General features: G+C 45.6%; 1 protein-coding gene across 1 annotated transcript in view; it reads left to right on the top strand.

Moving 5' to 3' along the window:
- Positions 1-11,418, top strand: part of cmklr2 (chemerin chemokine-like receptor 2) — a 51,637-nt gene extending 40,219 nt beyond the window's left edge. Inside the window, exon 3 of the mRNA XM_084313949.1 lies at positions 7,056-11,418. Within this exon, the coding sequence (XP_084170075.1) occupies positions 7,111-8,178 (1,068 nt within the window). The 5' untranslated portion in view covers positions 7,056-7,110 and the 3' untranslated portion in view covers positions 8,179-11,418. The remainder of the gene's footprint in view (positions 1-7,055) is intronic.
- Positions 11,419-19,671: the final 8,253 nt, after the last annotated feature.

The following is a 19,671-nucleotide window of genomic DNA, read 5'->3' as shown; positions in this document are numbered from 1 at the left end:
ATGTTAAGAGGCCATTCTTCCTCACTTTTGGAAAGGAACTCCGGGCCGTGGATCCATCTACTGCAGGGGAGAATGTGTTCAACTTTCACCCCGCGGGAGGCCTCGTCTGCTGGGTTCCGCTTTGTGTCAACGTACCTCCATTGTGAGATATCTGTAGCTTCTCTGATAGCGGCAATCCTATTAGCAACAAAGGTGTGAAAGCGCTTTGTTTCATTCCTGATGTATTTTAACACTGTTGTGCTGTCTGTCCAGAAGGTCGAGTTTTCCAGCTCCAGTTGTAACTCTGATGTCAGGAGCTTGTCAACTCTTGCCGCCAGCACAGCAGCTGTCAGTTCCATCCTTGGAATTGTCACACTTTTTAGAGGAGCAACTCGTGCCTTTCCTAGAACAAAAGACAGATGGACCTTCTCATCATTGTTTTGCAGCCTCAAGTATGAAACTATGCCGTAGCCATTCTCGCTGGCGTCAGAGAAGTGGTGTAGTCTGGCACCTGTGAGCTGTCCAAAATCTTTGGGTTGAAAGCATCTTGGCACACTAAAGATGCTGAGTCTTTTTAAGTCCTCTAGCCACCCCACCCATTGCAACTGATACTTTTGAGGAATACGCTCATCCCAACTGTAGTCCATTTTACAGAGGGTTTGCAGCAGCATCTTGGCAGGTAAGGTGAAGGGTGCTAGAAACCCAATAGGGTCGTAGACGGAGCTTACAACAGACAAAAGACCTCGCCTTGTGAATGGTCTGTCTTGAACTGACATTTTGAACCTAAATGTGTCAGTTTCTGCACACCATTGCAGTCCCAGGGTTCTCTCGACGGGAAGGCTGTCCCTGTCGAAGTCCAGTTCTTTTACATTCTTGGCTCTTTTTTCTACATCAATGGTTTCCAACACAGATCTGCTGTTGCTCATCCACTTCAACAATTGGAACCCTCCCAACTGGCATACAGCTGTCAGGTCTGTAACCAAAGATATGGCTTCTGCCTCTGAAGACACATATTTCAGTCATCCACGTAGAAGTTGTGCTGGATGGTATCTGTTATGTGGACTGGGAAGTCTGCTTTGTTGTCTTCAGCCGTCTTCCTAAGGGCAAAGCTAGCACAGCTGGGCGATGATACTGCACCAAACAGATGGACAGTCATTATGTACTCAGTGAGCGGCTGTGTTAGATCACCTCCTGGCCACCAGAGGAAGCGAAGGAAGCCCATGTCTCGTTTTGCCACGTGGACTTGATGGTACATAGCCTTTACATCAGCCATAACTGCTATAGAGTTTAGGCGAAACCTTGTGAGAACACCAAGCAGGGAATTTGTCAAGTCGGGTCCCTGGAGTAGCTTGGTGTTGAGTGACACTCCCTTGTAGCTTGCTGTACAGTCAAAAACCACTCTCAAGTCTTTCTTTTTAGGATGGTGTACCCCGTGATGAGGGATGTATCACACCTTTCCCTCTTTTCCTTCCAACTGGTGCTCTGGCACTCTCTCTGCATAGCCGTTGCTTATGACGTTATTGAGAAAGTTAGTGTATTCTTCTTTGAAGATAGGATTTTTGTTTAGTTTCTTTTTTAGGCAGAGGACTCTTTGCTCAGCAAGGTGGCGGTTGTTGGGCAAGACAACGTTGTCCTCTCTAAAAGGCAATGGCAAGCAGTAATATCCATTCTTTAGTTCGGCTGAAGTATTGACAATCTGCATGAACTTGAGATCTTCTATGGACATTTCTGGCTTGTCTGCTGTTGATTTCTCATTGAAGTCATGGTTGTATTGTTCAATCAACAATTCCTCTATCTGAGCAATGGAAATGCGGTTGGCTGTGACTGTGGGGCAGCCAATCCCACTGTCATCGCCTTCTCTCAATGGTCCGTTAACAACCCATCCCAACAGGGTTTTAACAGCATAAGGTCCTTTACCCCTGCTGTTTATCACCTCCCATGGCTCCATTGCGTCTGGCGTGTTAGTTCCAATTAACAACTCCACGTCAGCGTCAATAGCAGGAATTTCCACAGTGTTTAAGTATGGCCAAGCATACAAGTCCTTCTGTAGCGGGATGTTGTCGCGAGTCACAGGCATCTTGTGTTGGGTGTACACATCAGGCAACTCAATGTAGGTGTCACTGTTTAGTGCAGCAACCTCTAGTCCCGAGATGACGTGACTGTTGATGAAGTTTTCTTGGTTCATCGTTTTCATTAGGAATCTAGTGTTCCTTCCTGTCACGTTGAGCTTCCTCATGAGTTGCTCGGAGCAGAAAGTGGATGAACTGCCGGGATCTAGGAATGCATACGTTTCTAAGATTGTGCTGCCTTTCTTTGCCTTGATCTTGACAGGCACAATAGACAAAACGCAATTCTGTGCTCCGGCCCCTATGTGGCCACAAGTTTTGGGAATGGTGACTTGACTCATTCTGTTTTCATCTCGTGTGTCATCTTGTCGTGATCTTAGTTCTTTCCATTCCCTTTCATGAATATGGAGAATGGTAGGATGTCTTAGGTTACATATTTTACAAAACAGCCTACTATGGCACTGTGAGCTTATGTGCCCGACATATAGACATCCAAAGCAAGCACCCTTTCTTTTTAGAAAATCTATTTTTTCACCATGCCGCTTCTTCTCCATCTTAGGACATGCTTCCAAACTGTGGCCCTCTTCACACAGCAGGCAGGATTCTCTTGTTGGTTTGTCTCTCTCCTCTTGATTATAAAACTCAACAGGTGCCACAGATGTAGCAAAACTGCTTCCTCTCTCCTGCATGCGTCCTTGTGATGTTTTGTTTCCAATCTTCAACTTTGACATTGAGACAACAGTGTCTAGAATGTCCCCGTACAGTGGGTCAGATGCAATAGACACTTGTCTTTCAATGAAGGTGACAACTTCACTGAAACCTGCTTGACGATGGTGTCTCTCCTGGTATTCAAAAGCAATGTTTCTCCATCTGTCTCTGAGTTTGTAAGGTAGCTTCATGATTATTGCCTGTAGGTTTGATGGCATATTCATCTCAGACATGTAGCTGATGTCCTCCATAGCATTACAGCAGATGCGTAGAAATAATGAAAATGCTTGTAAGGCCTTGATATCCTCTGATTTTACAGGTACCCATCCAAACGCTCTCTCCATATATGCAGTGGCTATTTTCTGCTCATTTCCAAAACGTTCATGCAGAAGCGTTCTAGCCTTTTGATACCCCCTGTCGGATGGCATATGTTGACAGCTCTTTACCAGCTCTTTAGGTTGCCCTCGAGTGTACTGCTCCAGGTAGTACAAGCAGTCCACACTGTTAGCAGCCTTTCCTTCCACTCCATGTTCAAAGGCTCTAATGAATGTGTTGTACTCAAAAGGGTTTCCATCAAAGATTGGTATATCCCTGGGGGGTAGTGATTAGAGATGTTCCGATACCATTTTTCCCTTTCCGATCCGATTCCGATACCTAAGCTTTGGGTATCGGCCGATACCGATATTTATCCGATACCAGTGCATAAAAAAAAAATTTAAAAAAAAATTATATAAATTATATATATATATATATATAAATTTTTTTTCAGATACTGTTATACTGTTTTTTAGTAATAACTGGAACGTATAGTATTTATTCAACAACAGGTGATTGTATAGATTTGTATTAGTATCATTAATCAATGAGTATGGGCTGCAGCACTGCACATATACCCTACTCCAATGATCCACACGGACATTAAACGGTGTTGCACTCGCTACTCAGTGGCTCTGCAGATATACCCTATTCAGTCTGTAAGCTAGTGGCAGATAGAACGTTCATGTTGTGATTTTTGATGCAAAATAAATATTCAACATTCTCTTTTGAAACTCCGCCTCAGACTCTTATCCTTTGGCACTTGCTGTACTTTGCTTGCAGGTCTGCAGCCATTATTGCTGGATTATGTGAATAGCACCAACTTTAGACACGGTAACGTTATCAAGCTAAGCTAACTGACCTAGCTCGTCTTCCCGCATTGACATTAAGATAACGTTAGTAATAGTCAGCTAACGCTAGTCCGTAGCTACTTAACTTAAATACAATTCACCGTGGGTGCATTATTGTTGATAGACGGTCACGGACAGTGTTAGGTCCTGGAGAAAGGACAGGCGATCATCTGATTTGATGTAACGTTAAAAGCGGATGTTGTTCCAACTAGCTATCTTTCCAGCTAATGCTATCATAACACCAGCCAAACACATCCCGATTCCCGTCCGAGCTCCCCGTCACACCGCACTGTCGGGGACAATGGAATTTAAGAAAGTGTATCTGCTGTTAAAATGACACAGCATCACACTTTAAAACATGTTCATTTTATAATTCTCACTCTCCGCAGGACTCGGCAGGAGATAAATTACATCATGGGATCGGAGGCTAGAATTTACGTGTACTCGCCGATACCGATACCAGCATTTTAGGCAGTATCGGCGGCATTTCCGATACCAGTATCGGTATCGGAACAACTCTAGTAGTGATAGGGAAGATTGCTGTTGCACAAGTAATGCTGTGATGTCATTTTGCTTCTGCATGATCGTGAAAATATTGCCTTGATCCTCACTGCTTTGAATGGGTTGCTGTGGTGGATATACAGCATGAGGTAGGTGTTGAGATCTTTGTGGTATGCTTGCAGTGAGAGTTGGAGCACTTGGTTTTGTTTTGGTTCCTTGAGAAATGATTTCCTTGTGCCGGGTGGCTACAGTACTGAGCTGGTTGTATGGCTTTTGGTGTGATTGAGTTGGTCTTGCAGGTTTGCTGCCTCCTGTTGGTAGAAATCTGTATTGCTGTGTTGAATCCATTGGCTGTGCATCAATTGCCATTGCAGGTCCACTCCCTCCTGTTGGTGGATAGTTGACATGACAGTCTGACAGTGATGGAATTAATTGTACAGCAGAGGGGTTGAGAGCAGCCTTTTCTTTTGACGCATAAGAGTTCATTCCATCTGTAACTCTGCTTTCAATGTCAGACCCTCTGTTCCTGAGAACAGTCACCTTAGCTGTCTGAGCAGCAATTTGACTTTGTATTTGAAGCAATTGCCCTTTTTTTCTTATTTGTGCCTCCTGGGCTTCCATTTGTGCTTTTAATTGTGCTTGTTGGGCTTCCATTTGTGCCTTTAATTGTGCTTGCTGGGCTTCCATTTGTGCCTTTAATTGTACCTCCTGAGCTTCCAGTTCATGACTTTCTTTTAACGCCATTTCCAATACCACGAGTGCCGCCACCTCGGCCTGTGCCAAGATGGATGCAGAAATGTTTGATGACATTGAGTGTCTGGTAGAACTACCACGTGACACCCTTGATTTACCCGTATTGGAAACACTGTCATCTGGCCCAATACTATCCACCTCCTCATTTCCATTTGACACAAAGTTGAAATTTGAACCGTCATTATCAAGAACCTCGTTTGTATATGACACAGCATTGTTATTTGAACCGTTGTTATTCAGAACCTCATTTGTACTCGACACAGCATTGTTCTTTGGGTCAACCACAACCTCAGTTGCATTGGGCACACCACTGAATTCATAATCATTGTCATCAACTTGTGTGGGCGTGCACTGCTCCCTGTTAGCATGCACCCATTTCTCCATTTTGTCAATGATTTGATTAACATTGTGCATGTGACCTTGAAACCATTTTGTTTGTTTAGACATTTCGTCTTCAGGCAATAGAGGTTTTAGTGATTCATGCAACCGTGTAGTTTCACCAAGCAATTTCCACAGTGTGTCGTGCTTAATTTGCATGACGGAAATATTTTCATTTGAGCCCATCATTTGATCCAACTCTTTAGCCATTTTACACAATTGTTTCAGTCCAAAGTTCCTTTCTTTATGCAACAACATGATCTTTGTTTCCAAAGCTTTAAATGTGGGCTTAGAAAGCCTTTTGCCAAGTTCATTTTCTGTTTCATCTTGATTGACAGCTGCATCCATTTCAACGTTAATTTCCTGATTCCCCACGTTACTCATGTTTACAATGTCAAGCAATAGGCGGAGGTTTTACTTAGAATTCTTGATAGGATTTGCCTATATCCAGTTGCGCGAGGCCACTCCTTCCACAACTTTATTCCATTCATTCATGAATCCGTCTCACCGTAGCTTCTTTGATGTGTTGATATCGTTGATATCGTGGTAGAATCGGCAGAAACGTCAATGAAAGGGGGCGCTATTCCTTGACTCCTTCCGTGTCTGTCTGTCTTCGAAAACAATCTTGTTTAGAAGCATATCTTTTTACTTGTGTAAGGGCAACCTAACAAGAAAAGATGCCAGTGAGGGAATACTGGGTGAAGCTCTTTCCAATGCGTGATGCTTGTTGATAATAAAATGATGTCTTCTCCTTGAGTACTGTTGAGAGATTTTATTCTTACTTGCAGTGTGGACAAATATAAGCATACTGTAAACTCTGTGTTTAAACTGGACTTTAAACACAGGATAATTGCTACAAAATAAACCCAAAAAGTGACTCAATATAACTGAAAACAAAACAAACGAGCACGGTAAAAAGATAGTGTGGCTTCCCTGTGATAATTACCCAATTCCCTCCCGCTGCACACCTGTGAACACATACATATAGACTGCACCTGAGCACACCTGAGCCCCGCCTCCTGTGCCCACTGCCAGCTAATTGGTCAACACTTTCATGGTGACACGGTGCCTTCATACAATAACGTAACGGCAGAAAATCATTAAATTGGCTACAACAGTCATGATGAATTGAAAATGCGGGACCCTGATGTAAACAAGATGAAATTCTTTCTCTGGTCTGCATCCCCTTAACAATTGTGTGTATTGAGTTGTACTGTAATGTACCCATTCTGCAATCTGTTAATTAAAGTTTTCAATCAATCAATCAATGCATCCCCTTAACAATCGTGTGTATTGAGTTGTACTGTAATGTACCCATTCTGCAATCTGTTCATTAAAGTTTTCAATCAATCAATCAATGCATCCCCTTAACAATTGTGTGTATTGAGTTGCACTGTAATGTACCCATTCTGCAATCTGTTCATTAAAGTTTTCAATCAATCAATCAAACAACCCTTTCCCTTTTAAGGAACGCATCTCATCATTTGCGTTTCCTTTTTCACAGGGGACCTCCTGACCAAGGTGACCCCCCCCCCCCCCCCCCCCCCCCTTGCTGCAAAATGGCCGAACCGAACCCGGAGGACTACGGCAACTACAGCTACGAAGATTACATGGAGTACGGGGACTTCGAGGAGGCCCGCGGAGACTACGCGCAGCGAGAGACCATGCACATCATCTCCGTGGTCATCTACAGCATCTCCTTCGTGCTCGGCCTGCTCGGCAATGCCGTCGTCATCTGGGTGACGGCCGTCAAGAGCAGCAAGCGCACCGTCAACAGCGTGTGGCTGCTCAACCTGGCGCTGGCGGACTTCGTGTTCGTGCTCTTCCTGCCCTTCTCCATCGACTACGTGCTGCGCGACTTCCACTGGTGCTTCGGCCTGGCCATGTGCAAGCTCAACTCCTTCGTGTCGGTGATGAACATGTACGCCAGCGTGCTCTTCCTCACCGCCATCAGCATGGACCGCTACGTGTCGCTGGTCCACCTCGACTGGTCCCGGCGGCACCGCACGGTGCGCGGCGCCTGGCTGGCGTGCGCCTACGTGTGGGCGCTGTCCGCCGCCCTGAGCTGCCCCACGCTGGTGTTCCGCGACACGGTGAACTACCGCAACCGCGTGGTGTGCTTCAACAACTTCCACCTGCACGACGCGCACGCCGCCGCCGTCAGACACGTGATAATGGTGGCCGTGCGCACCACCGTGGGCTTCCTGCTGCCGTTCGGCGCCATCTGCGTGACGGGCGTGCTCCTGGCGGTCCGGGTGAGCCGGCGCTCGGAGGGCGGCTCGGTGCGTCTGTCCAGCTTCTCCAAGACGGTGTCGGCGGTCGTCCTGGCCTTCTTCCTGTGCTGGGCGCCCTTCCACTGCTTCAGCCTGATGGAGCTGTCCATGTACACCTCGCCGCACGTGCACAGCGTGCTCAAGACCGGCTTCCCGCTCGCCACCAGCTTGGCGTTCTTCAACAGCTGCGTCAACCCCTTCCTCTACATGCTGGTGGGCAAGAAGGTCCGCCGCGTCCTCAGGCGCGCATGCCTGGACCTCACCAAGAGCTCCCTGAGGGAGCTCAGCCAGTCCATCTCCACCACCGAGTCCCTGTCCCTGACGGAGGAGCCCGTCGAGTCGTCCGCGCTGTGATGCCCTCTGTAGATAACAAGACGCTCGTCGTGGCCTGAACTGTACTTTTTGACCCCCAAGGGAAAAATGTGGGGCGTGGGTTGGAGTAAAGGAATGCAAACGGGATTGACAGTCACTAATTGATATTGAATTGCAAAACAAACAACCAGATAGAATATCCAGTACCCACAATGCAGCTCGGGGGAGGTGGGCTCCTTACATTTTACATTTAGTCATTTAGCATTTTATCCAAAGCGACTTACAAGTTCTGTACGACAAGTCATCAGGAAGGGCACAACTCTATCAGCTGAGCAACAATGTTCATCAAGGTGTTGAGTGCTACAGTGTAGGTTAGTTTATTAGGACAAGTGCATGACAGTAAGGTTAGTTAGGGTTAGAGTTCTTTTTAATTTTCTTTCAGGTAATGGATGAAGAAGTGCGTCTTTAGTCGACGGCGAAAGATTGGATGAGTTTTGGCTTTCCTAACCATCATGCCATGTATTCTAATTAGGCCGATAGGTCGGTATAGTCTAAATACCCAGAATTAGAGGTTGTTTTATTCATCCATCTATGGACCCAAAAAGGCCGTCCTCCTCCGAACGGTCTTGTTTTGATTATCCTCATCATTACTCCTCTCTTCTGAGACCTTGCTGAGACCACGTCACGCTCATGACACCAGGGTGGAGACTGGGGAGATTGCAGGCTATTTCCTGTTATCTCCCACGAGAGTCTGCCCGCCCGCAGGTCTCGTCGGTGGGGTCGCTTCCCGCGCAGGCACCGCCCTCCAGAGTTAGTCCACCAGTGGTTAATTAAAAGGGTAAATTAGGTTATCTTTTTTTTAATGAAATTATTATATTACAACAAACAATCAGACAATCAGAAATTTAACTCAAACATACAAAGAAAGGTGATATCGTTGCAGGAAAGTACCCGGGGGGAAATAACTGGAGCGTTTTATACACATTAATAGACTCATAATAGAGATAAAAGTAGCCTGCCTTGGATTTGTATTTTTATTTAGTTTTGATGCCAAGTGATACGCCTTCAAACAGCTGTAACTGGAGCTTTACACAGTATGTCAATTTTTCTAGCTCAAGTTCAAGTTTCAAGTTTCTTTATTAGTTGTCATACAGAAGTACAGAATACTTTTATATAAAATGCTTCTTTCTGTTTTGCTCCAGAGATTGTGCTAGATAAAAATAGATAAGTATAAAAAGTATAGTAAGTATGAAATAGAAGTCAAGTACGTAGACAAAAAGTGTTCAATATATACATATATACAATGTACAATGCAGAGTAGAAAAGTAACTGAGTTACAATACAATATACTATATACAGTACTATACAGTACAATGCAACAGATATGCAGTATCTGTTGATTGATATTGAGGTTGATACAATTAGTTACACAGCTTTTGGACACTTTTCAGGGTTTCTGCTGGGTATTAAAAAGCCTTAAAAAGTATTACATTCATTATTCTCAATTTAAGGCCATAAAGGGTATTAAAATGTTTTTGTATTCAAGTTTCAAGTATTTTGTATTCAAGTGTGGTTTTTATTTTGGTTTTGTTTCGCTTAAACATAACTTGTTGAAACCTGCAGATACCCTGACCTTTGTAGATAAAAGGTTAAAAGAAATCACACTACAAGACACACAATCTATGGACAGGCATGGACAGATGCCTGCACACGCCAGCCGGTGAGGTACAGGGCAGGTACATGTTTTGGTATAAGGTCTTGGAAGATCAGGGTAGTAATTAGGGATGCACCGATCCGATATTGGTATCGGTATCGGCCGCCGATATCAGTAAAATAGCCGGATCGGGTATCGGTAAGAAAAAAAATATATATATCGGATTATTTTTATTTATTTTAAATTTTTTATATAATAAATAAAATAAGAAATAACCATTCAGTACATTTATATATATGTGTTAATTTGTTACATTTAGTTTCACTAAGTTAGGAAAGTAATGTTTTAAGTCAAGCCTGATGTTGCCTTGCACAAAAAAATTATCCTAGTCTCTTCCACACAGTGACAGTGAGGCATACAATTTATTAATTGAATGAATTAAGTTTATTTTCTGTCTTTGTTTACAACAAATCAAAAACACACTTGTGTGATCCTTTACAATTCTTAAAAACAAAATATATTTTTTGGGAGGGGGGGGGGTTGGACAATGGGTATCGGATCGGTATTGGCCGATACCCAAACCCAGGTATCGGTATCGGGACTGAAAAAGTCGGATCGGTGCATCATCCCTAGTAGTAATGAGGTAAATCCAGACGGTATGACCATCCAGGGACGGTCTCATATAACCATAGTTATAGACGTAACTTCCGGTGTACTCTGTATATCTGTGTATATCCTTGAATACACTATTGGACGCATGTCGTTCTTATTCTTGAGCAGAGAGCTTGACTGTTATGTGAGTGTAGGTGTGAATGATTGGCATTGCAGTATTTTACAGCAGTATAGTGTTGAGATTTTCCTGACTCTCGTTGCCAACGTCAGCTGGTTGTAAAACTCTCTCCAGTGGAAAGCAGTCAGGACACAGTAGTCAGGGCTGCATGCGTAGAACTTGCACATGGAAAAATACCTTTCCAATGGTTTTTTCGACAAATTATTGTTTTTTATGAACCAAGTGGCCTGCAGAATGAGATTCAACTGCAGACCAAACACACACACGCACACACACACACACACACACACACGCACACGCACACGCACACACACACGCACACACACACACACGCACACACACACACACACACTATATTACAGTTTTGAACCAAAGGGAATGTTGGTGTTGTCAGATGAAAACCTTAAAAGAATCTGCCTTATTTTCAGATCGACAGCCTTGTATTATTTTTTATTATTATATAACAGGTTTTGAGTTTCATGGACCCAGAGGTGATTAAACTTACTGGCTTTATAAAGGTCCAAATAAACCTACAAAATATATTTAATCTATCTATCTATATATATACATATATACAGTATTATTAAATCACCTTATGAGGTATTCATGTAACAACAGCAATTTGACCCTGTTCTTGCTGATCTACAATGGAACCTTTATTTGTCTCATAGTTGTCTGTCTTTACCAGTAGACAATATGTAGAATATATTTCTTTCTCTGTATTTAGAAGAGTTTTTATTCAATATTTGAGAATTGTGTAAATTCTTCTTCTAATATAAATTCTAATATATTTTACTTAAAGTGTAGCCTATACTTGAATAAATGAGCCTATACCTCCTGTGTGTGTTGTTTATATTCACCTGTCTTGATTTTAAATGATTATTATTGTATAAATAAATACACTGATACTGTATGTACATAATTCAGATTTAGATAGATAGATATCTAATACGTGTATGTATTACATAAGTGTATTTATTACAACATTCAGATGAAATGTATATGTACATAATTCAGATTTACATACGTGTATTTATTACAGAATTCAGATATAACTTATATGTACATAATTCAGATGTAGGCTAACATGGTATACTGGTTGTTACTTAGACTGGCAGAGAGTTGAAGTCCCTCCCCTTCCTGGTTGTTACTTAGACTGACAGAGAGGTGAAGTCCCTCCCCTTTCTGGTTGTTACTTAGACTGACAGAGGTGAAGTCCCTCCCCTTCCACTGACAGAGAGGTGAAGTCCCTCCCCTTCCTGGTTGTTACTTAGACTGACAGAGAGGTGAAGTCCCTCCCCTTCCTGGTTGTTACTTACATAGATATATATAGAACACTATATATATCTATGGTTACTTAGACTGGCAGAGAGGTGAAGTCCCTCCCCTTCCTGGTTGTTACTTAGACTGACAGAGAGGTGAAGTCCCTCCCCTTCCTGGTTGTTACTTAGACTGACAGAGAGGTGAAGTCCCTCCCCTTCCACTGACAGAGAGGTGAAGTCCCTCCCCTTTCACTGACAGACAGGTGAAGTCCCGCCCCCTCCGCTAACCACCATGTAACTCTATTTTGGAAAGAATATGTATTATGTGAGAGACAAATACTTTTTTTACCCTTTCTGAGTTGTGCCATGAATGACGTTTGTCAATTTTAAATATAATTTTGCAAGTCAAGAAAGTTGATTGACAAGCAAGTTAGCTAACGTTACCTAACAGTTACACTTTTAAATTATGTAAACAACATAATAAACGTGTGTAGTTCAGTCTCTCACATACTGTTCCCAGCAGAAGAGGAGGGACTTCGCCTCTCTATACAACGTATTCATAAACAAAGATGCACATCTCCTGCTATTCACCTGTACATCTTGAGAGAGAGAGAGAGAGAGAGAGAGAGAGAGAGAGAGAGAGAGAGAGAGAGAGAGAGAGAGAGAGAGAGAGAGAGAGAGAGAGGGAGAGAGAGAGGAGTGGGACTGGGAGAGAGGAAGAGAAGAGGGAGAGAGAGAGAGGGGGAGAGAGGATTGATTGATTGAAGACTTTATTAACAGATTGCAGAATGGGTACAATAGAGTACGGCTCAATACACACAATTGTTAAGGGGAGAAGAGGGAGAGAGGAAGAGAAGAGAGGAAGAGAAGAGAGGGAGAAAAGAGGGAGAGAAGAGAGGGAGAGAAGAGGAGGAGAGAAGAGAGGGAGAGAGGAAGAGAAGAGAGGGAGAGAGAAGAGAGGAGGGGGAGAGAAGATTCCTGCTATGCACCTGTACATCTTGGAAATGCAGGCTATTTCCTGGTATCTCCCATGAGAGTCTGCCTCCAGGGCTCTGTGGGGCGTGGCTTCCCGCGCAGGCTCCGCCCTCCAGGGCTCTGTGGGGCGTGGCTTCCCATGCAGGCTCCGCCCTCCAGGGCTCTGTGGGGTGTGACTTCCCGCGCAGGCTCTGTGGGGTGTAACAGAGTTAGAAATGATATTTGTTTGCATGTGAATTTTATCTAAATTGAGAAACAGAGCCACCTGGTGACGTGTTGAGGTCATTGTATATCGCGCTGCATGTCTCTGTGGGGACACCGTACCACTACCTACCCAGCAGTCTTATACCCAGTTGCTTGAGGTAGGTTCCCCATTGAAGTGTAGCTCTGCTATTTCACTAATTTCTCTGGTTAGAATTTGTCTAAACATTAAACTGTAGTAACCTAGTGCATAATGCTCACTGTATTACATAATGTAATGATAGCTATGTTGGTTTGACCGCTGGTATTGGTTCTAGATGTGTGTTGCGTTTTACAAATGTTAGAACTGAGGAAACGTGTCATGGCGCGAATACTTTCTTGTTACAATAATCTTGAGAAGGAAGTATAATGTATCATTTTATGTTACACATGCAGGTCTACCAGATGTACAGTGACCAGGAAAACACTACAGCTGTTTTTATTTCATGTCTTGTTATAGGTATGTGGCTTCATATGCAATGCAAACATGTTATTTTCGACATCATTATATGTTGGGGATCTACTGATGCACTTCCTGCTATGTCCAGCAGGTCGTGCAAGTTTACCAATTTGGTTAATAGACTTAATGGTATTATACTGTGTGTTGGGTAGTGGGTTTGTTATTTTAATTGTTATGAGAATGTAAAATACATGTACTTTTATAAATACTGTGTCATTGAGACATTATAAAAGAGCAGTCTTATACCCAGTTGCTTGAGGTCTACCAGATGTACAGTGACCAGGAAAACACTACAGCTGTTTTTATTTCATGTCTTGTTATAGGCAATAAACAGTCGAAAGCAGTTCCGTCTCTTCAATCTCTGACCAGATGACAACCGTTACACTGGTGCCGCGACCTTCTGGATCTTCAAGATCAGCTCGACGCCGATCGCCGTGGATGCTGTGTGGCTGTCCAGAATTGTGTACAAGATCAGTGTGTGGTCAGATCTGTAACTAGTATATTGGTCAGAGCGAAGTGTTTTCACTCCCATACATAGAGTGACGATTAGTTTTGTTTTGTTTTGTTAAAAAGAAAGAAAAAATATATATATAATTATTATTTTGATTATAATTTTCTTTTGCTTTCTTTTTCTTAATTTTTTTTCTTTTCATTTGATATTCCGTAGTTTAACACAACGCGAGTACTTGCAATGTCTGAGGGGGGAGTTGATGACGATAGGGTGGATACTTTTGCCAGCCCAGTCCTATCGATGGGAAGAGGTTTGGCGTTGAGTGGCTATGCTGGCGGCAGCGATGTCACCAGGAAGTTTGATAGGGGGGTGGGACGTTCCCGGTCCATGGCTGACAGCGGTAGGGGTACAGGGTTGAGTCAGAGCCCAGGTTGTGCTCCTGTTGGGCAGGTCATGGGGGAGGGTCCTCACACTTCTACACCTAGTAGTGATGCTGATGCTATGAACCACCTCACAGGCATGGTAGGGCAGTTAGGTGCCCAGATTGGCGAGTCTATAGTCGCAAAGTTGATGTCATCTGGTGTAATAAACATGAGTGGCGATCTCCAGAATACTTCACGTCAGGATACGCACAGGGAAGCTACCAGGCAAGAAGCCCCACATGTGACAGTTCAGGTTAGGCCAGACAGAGAACCCCAGACATTCAGAGGTGACGGTTCTGATAAGTGTTCAGTTCAGGAGTGGATTGACATGACTAAGTCTCATCTCAGGAAACAGGCGATACCTATGCTTGAGCAGGCTGAGGAAATTCTGAGTCGGTTAAGGGGTAAAGCTAGAGATGTTGTGAGGATCGGCCTACGTAGTGATCCATCACTTGATGCCAATAGAGACCCTGGGCTGATTTACAATATCCTCCTTCAGTACTTCAGTGATGCATCCTCATGTCTCCCTCTTTCAGACTTCTATGCCACCCTGCCCAAACCCAGAGAAAACCCAGTCGATTACTGGATTAGTCAAGTCAAGTCAAGAGTTTTAATTGTCACGGCATACAGGTATACAATGAAATGCGGCTGGTCTTGCCCGCGACGATGTGCAATACAGTGGTACAACATATAATAGAATCCAATAAAATACAGTGGTACAACATATTAATAGAATCCAATAAAACAGTGCAATAAACAGGTACATGGTGTGCCATCTCGGTATCTGTACATTAGTATTTACAGAGCATATAGGACATGCTAGGTAGCTTTAGTAGTGCAATACACTGTTCCTGATGCTATACTACTTTAAGTGGCCTTTCCTCTGGCCATAAGTGTGCATGTGTGCGGCATGAGTGTTAAAGTGGCTGCTAGTGTGTGAGCGTGCTCAGCGTGCGTGTCGTGTATGTGCTTGTGTGTGGATAGTTCAGTTTCTGTGTCTCTCAATGTTCATTGTTCAAGGCTCTGATGGCCTGGGGGAAGAAGCTTAGCCTAAGCCTCTCCGTCCTAGTAGCTGGAGTTTGCAGGCGTCTGCCTGACCTCAGCAGCTGGAACAGGCTGTTATTGGGGTGGTGGGGGTCTTTCATTATCCTGCAGGCTCTGGATTTGCACCTCTTGTTGTATAGAGCCTGCAGGGGAGGTAGCGCAATACCCGTGGTACGCTCGGCTGAGCGCACCACACTCTGTAGGGCCTTCTTGTCCTGTGCCGTGCTGTTCCCATACCAGGCAGTGATGTTTCCGGTCAAGATGCTCTCTACAGCTCCTGAGTAGAAGGACTGGAGTATCTTCCCCGATACTCTGAACTTCCTTAACTGTCTCAGGTTGTAGAGGCGCTGCTTCGCTTTCTTTACTACTGTGTTTATGTGTGTTGACCATGTCAGGTCCTCTGAGATGTGGACCCCCAGGTACTTGAAGCTGCTCACCCTGTCCATGGTAGCCCCGTTAATCGTCAGTGGTGTGTGTGTCTCCTGCTGTCCTCTCCTATAATCCACGATCAGCTCCTTGGTTTTACCAATGTTCAGGAGCAGGCTGTTGTCCTGGCACCAACGTTCCAGTACCTCCTCTCGGTAGGCCTTCTCGTCGTTGTCCGAGATCAGCCCCACCACCACCGTGTCGTCGGCGAACTTCACAATGGAGTTGGAGCTGAACTTGGCCGCACAGTCGTGTGTGTAGAGTGAGTACAGCAGGGGGCTTAGAACACAGCCCTGGGGGGACCCGATGCTCAGGGTGATGGTGTTGGAGGTCTGACCCCCCACCCTGACCGCCTGGGGTCTTTCACTCAGAAAGTCCAGTACCCAGGCGCTCAGGGCGGAGCTCAGGCCTAGCTCGATCAGCTTGTCCACCAGTCTGGTGGGGACTATGGTGTTGAACGCTGAGCTGTAGTCAATGAACAACAGTCTCACATAGCCCCCCTTCTGACGGTCAAGGTGGGAGAGAGTGCTGTGCAGTACCTGGGAGACCGCGTCATCAGTGGACCTGTTTGTCCTGTATGCAAATTGCATAGGGTCCATATCACTGGGGAGAGAGGCACAAATGTGGTCCTTGACCAGCCTCTCGAAACATTTCATGACCACAGAGGTGAGTGCCACCGGTCTGTAATCATTTGGACATGTTGGGGAGGGTTTCTTCGGTACAGGGATGATGGTAGACATCTTGAAGCAGGCAGGGACTACTGACTCCGCCAGGGATTGATTAAATATGGCGGTGAACACCGGGGCAAGCTGGTTTGCACAGGACTTAAGTATGCGTCCTGTTATACCATCTGGGCCTGCAGCCTTCCTGGTGTTCACCTGCATAAATGCTCTTCTCACACTGTGTTCCGACAACGAGAGAGCGCCCCCGCCCCCCCGCGGTTGCCCCCCCCCCCTCCACAACAGCCGGTGCGCCAGTGACGTCACTAGCCAGAGGGCTAGCGGCGACACTGTCTACACCGAACCGAGCGTAGAAGGAGTTGAGTTTGTCCGCTAGAGAGGCGTCGTCGCTCCCCATTGAGGGGGCGCTGACTTTGTAGTCAGTTATTGTCTTCAGTCCCCTCCACAAGCCTCTTGTGTCGTTTTGTGCCATTTGTGTCTCCAGTTTCTCAGCATATGTCCTCTTAGCAAGTTTAACAGCCTTGCGCAGAGTGTAGACTGAAGCCTTGTACTCTTCCATATTTCCTGACTCTCTGCCCAGGTTATAAGCCGTGGTGCGTGAGTTTAGGGCTGTTCTTATAGTGCTGTCCACCCAAGGTTTCTGGTTTGGGAAAACCCGCGCCTTCTTTGTGAGGACAATGCCGTCTACCACTGTTGCTATGTAACAAACAACGGTATCAGCGTACTCGCTGACGTCACTGGCGCTTCCTTTAAACATGTCCCAGTCTGTATCCGCGAACGCGTCACAGAGATCGGTCTCTGATTCGTCAGACCACTTTTTTGTCTCACGTGACACGACGACGTCACGCGATCTTTGTTTGTATGCTGGAATTAAAAAAATGGAGTCGTGATCGCTTGCGCTTGTAGAGCCCATCAGTGGCGGAGCCGCTACAGCCTTGTAGGCAGCTCTGAACGGGGTGTAGCAGTGGTCGAGTGTGTTCCCCCCTCTTGTGGAGCAGGCGATGTGCTGAAAAAAGGTCGGCATCACTTTTTTCAGGTTTGCCTGATTGAAGTCACCAGTCACTATCGTCGCGGCTTCTGGGTGCTTGATCTGCTGTTTGTTGATGTAGTCGTGTAATTCCCCCAGCGCTTTGCCAGTATTTGCCTGTGGGTGAATATACACGACGGATAAAATGACCGCGGTAAACTCACGGGGTAGGTGATACGGGCGACACAGGATCTGGAGATGTTCCATATCTGGGGAGCATGAACTTGAGAGGACATGTACTTCCTTGGGATTAACCCAGAGATTGTTCGTGAGGATGCAGACCCCACCTCCGATGCTCTTCCCAGAGGCTGCCGTGCGATCTGCTCTCAGGACGGTGAAATTGTCCGATGGAGAGACGCTGTTGTCCGGCGTCGCTGGCTTGAGCCATGTCTCAGTGAAACACATGACGTTAACGTCTCTCATCTCCCGTTGGAATCGGACCCTCGCTCTCAAGTCGTCCATCCTTCCCTCCAACGAACGTGCATTCGCCAGAAAGATGGATGGAATTGCTGGACGGTAAGCAGATCTTTTTAATCTAAGTCTGATACCGCCTCGTCTACCTCTATGCTTCTTAGATTGAACAAGGCAGCAGACCTAGCTATTGAGGGTCTGGACAGACAGGGCAAGCAAGCAGGGAACATGAGTGATGAGGTGGCGCTCATGTTTGTGAAACATTGTCCTGACCCAGAGTTATCCTACACTCTGAAATGTAAGCCAATCCATGAATGGACCTCATGAGATGTGCAGATGAGGGTGGATGATTACCAAAGGGAGTTGAGGGCTAGCAGCAGAGTTAGTGGGGCTGTGCAGTTAAAGAGTCACACCACCACTGTCCTCCATGAGCAGTCTAGCTCATCACCAGCCAGTTTGTCAGTACCTGAGCAGTGCCACACCCAGAGTCCTATCTCTCTCTCTCTTCAAGCCCAACACCAGGAGTGTCATACTCCTTACCCCTCTCCTGGTTCTGTCCCAGTTCAAGGAGAGTTCTGCCATGTCCCACGCCCCACCTCTACGGCAGTTGTCAGTCAGAATCTCCAGCAGTCGGAGGAGAGGCTTCTTAGCCGTATGGTGGACATGTTTCAGGGGATGATGGAGAAAATGCAGCAGCGCAATGTCGCTACTCCAATGCGTGGTGGGAGGTTCCCGCGTACCCCTGGAGGGGGACGTCCCAGGGAGCAAGCTTGTCGGGTCTGTGATGACTCTAGTCATAGCACCATTTCACACTGCATGAATGAGAGGCTGTGTTTCGCCTGTCTGGCCCCTGGGCATACAAAGAGGGACTGTCAGGCCAATAAGTCCTCCCAACCTCAGTTTGGGGGAAACTAACTGACCTGTATGTGAAGGGAGGCAGTACAGGTCCCGTCGTGAACTCCCAAACTAGTTATATATCTGATGCTGAGACGGTTTATACGTCTGTGAAGGATTCAAGTGATGACTCAGAAGTTGTTGTGTATGAGAACATACACAGGATTAGCAGCAGTGACAGTCTTTTTTATACACCTGTGGGTGTGGGTGGTACAACAACGCTGGGTGGCATGCTGGACAGCGGATCCATGGCTTGTAGCATCAGCGAGGCAGCAGAGATGAAGCTGAGGGAGGCTGGAGTGATAACTGAGCACAACCAGATCAATGTGAACGTGGTCCTTGTTGGATGTGGTGGACGTCGTGTCACGCCAAAGTCTGCCTTCGATGTGGAGATGGAAGTGTATGGCTGTAAGATGTCGGTCCCCACGCTCGTTGTTCAGGGACAGCATGATGAGTTGATACTGGGGACTAATGTTATTAAGCATGTCCTTCGTCAGTCTAAGCTGTGCGATTCCTACTGGAAAGCTGTATCCGACGCCTGCACTGCCAAAGATCAAGAATCTGAACAGTTCCTATCTATGCTCTCTGGTCTGAGTCCGTGGAGAGGTCAGGACGTGCCGGACAAAGTTGGCACTGTGAGGTGCAATTCAGCTGTTTGCCTTGAACCTGGCCGTGAATATCTCGTATGGGGAAAACTACCTAAAGACACTGTTGTATCTCCGGGCAGCACCGTAATGACAGAGCCCACATCTGCTCGTTCGGCCCCGAGGGGAGTTTTGGTAGCAAGGATTGTTACTCC

Source organism: Notolepis coatsorum, assembly GCF_963971535.1.
Source record: "Notolepis coatsorum genome assembly, chromosome: 5".
Classification (NCBI taxonomy): domain Eukaryota; kingdom Metazoa; phylum Chordata; class Actinopteri; order Aulopiformes; family Paralepididae; genus Notolepis; species Notolepis coatsorum.
Note: the sequence above shows the minus strand (reverse complement) of the source record. Positions and strands in the feature narration are given on the sequence as shown.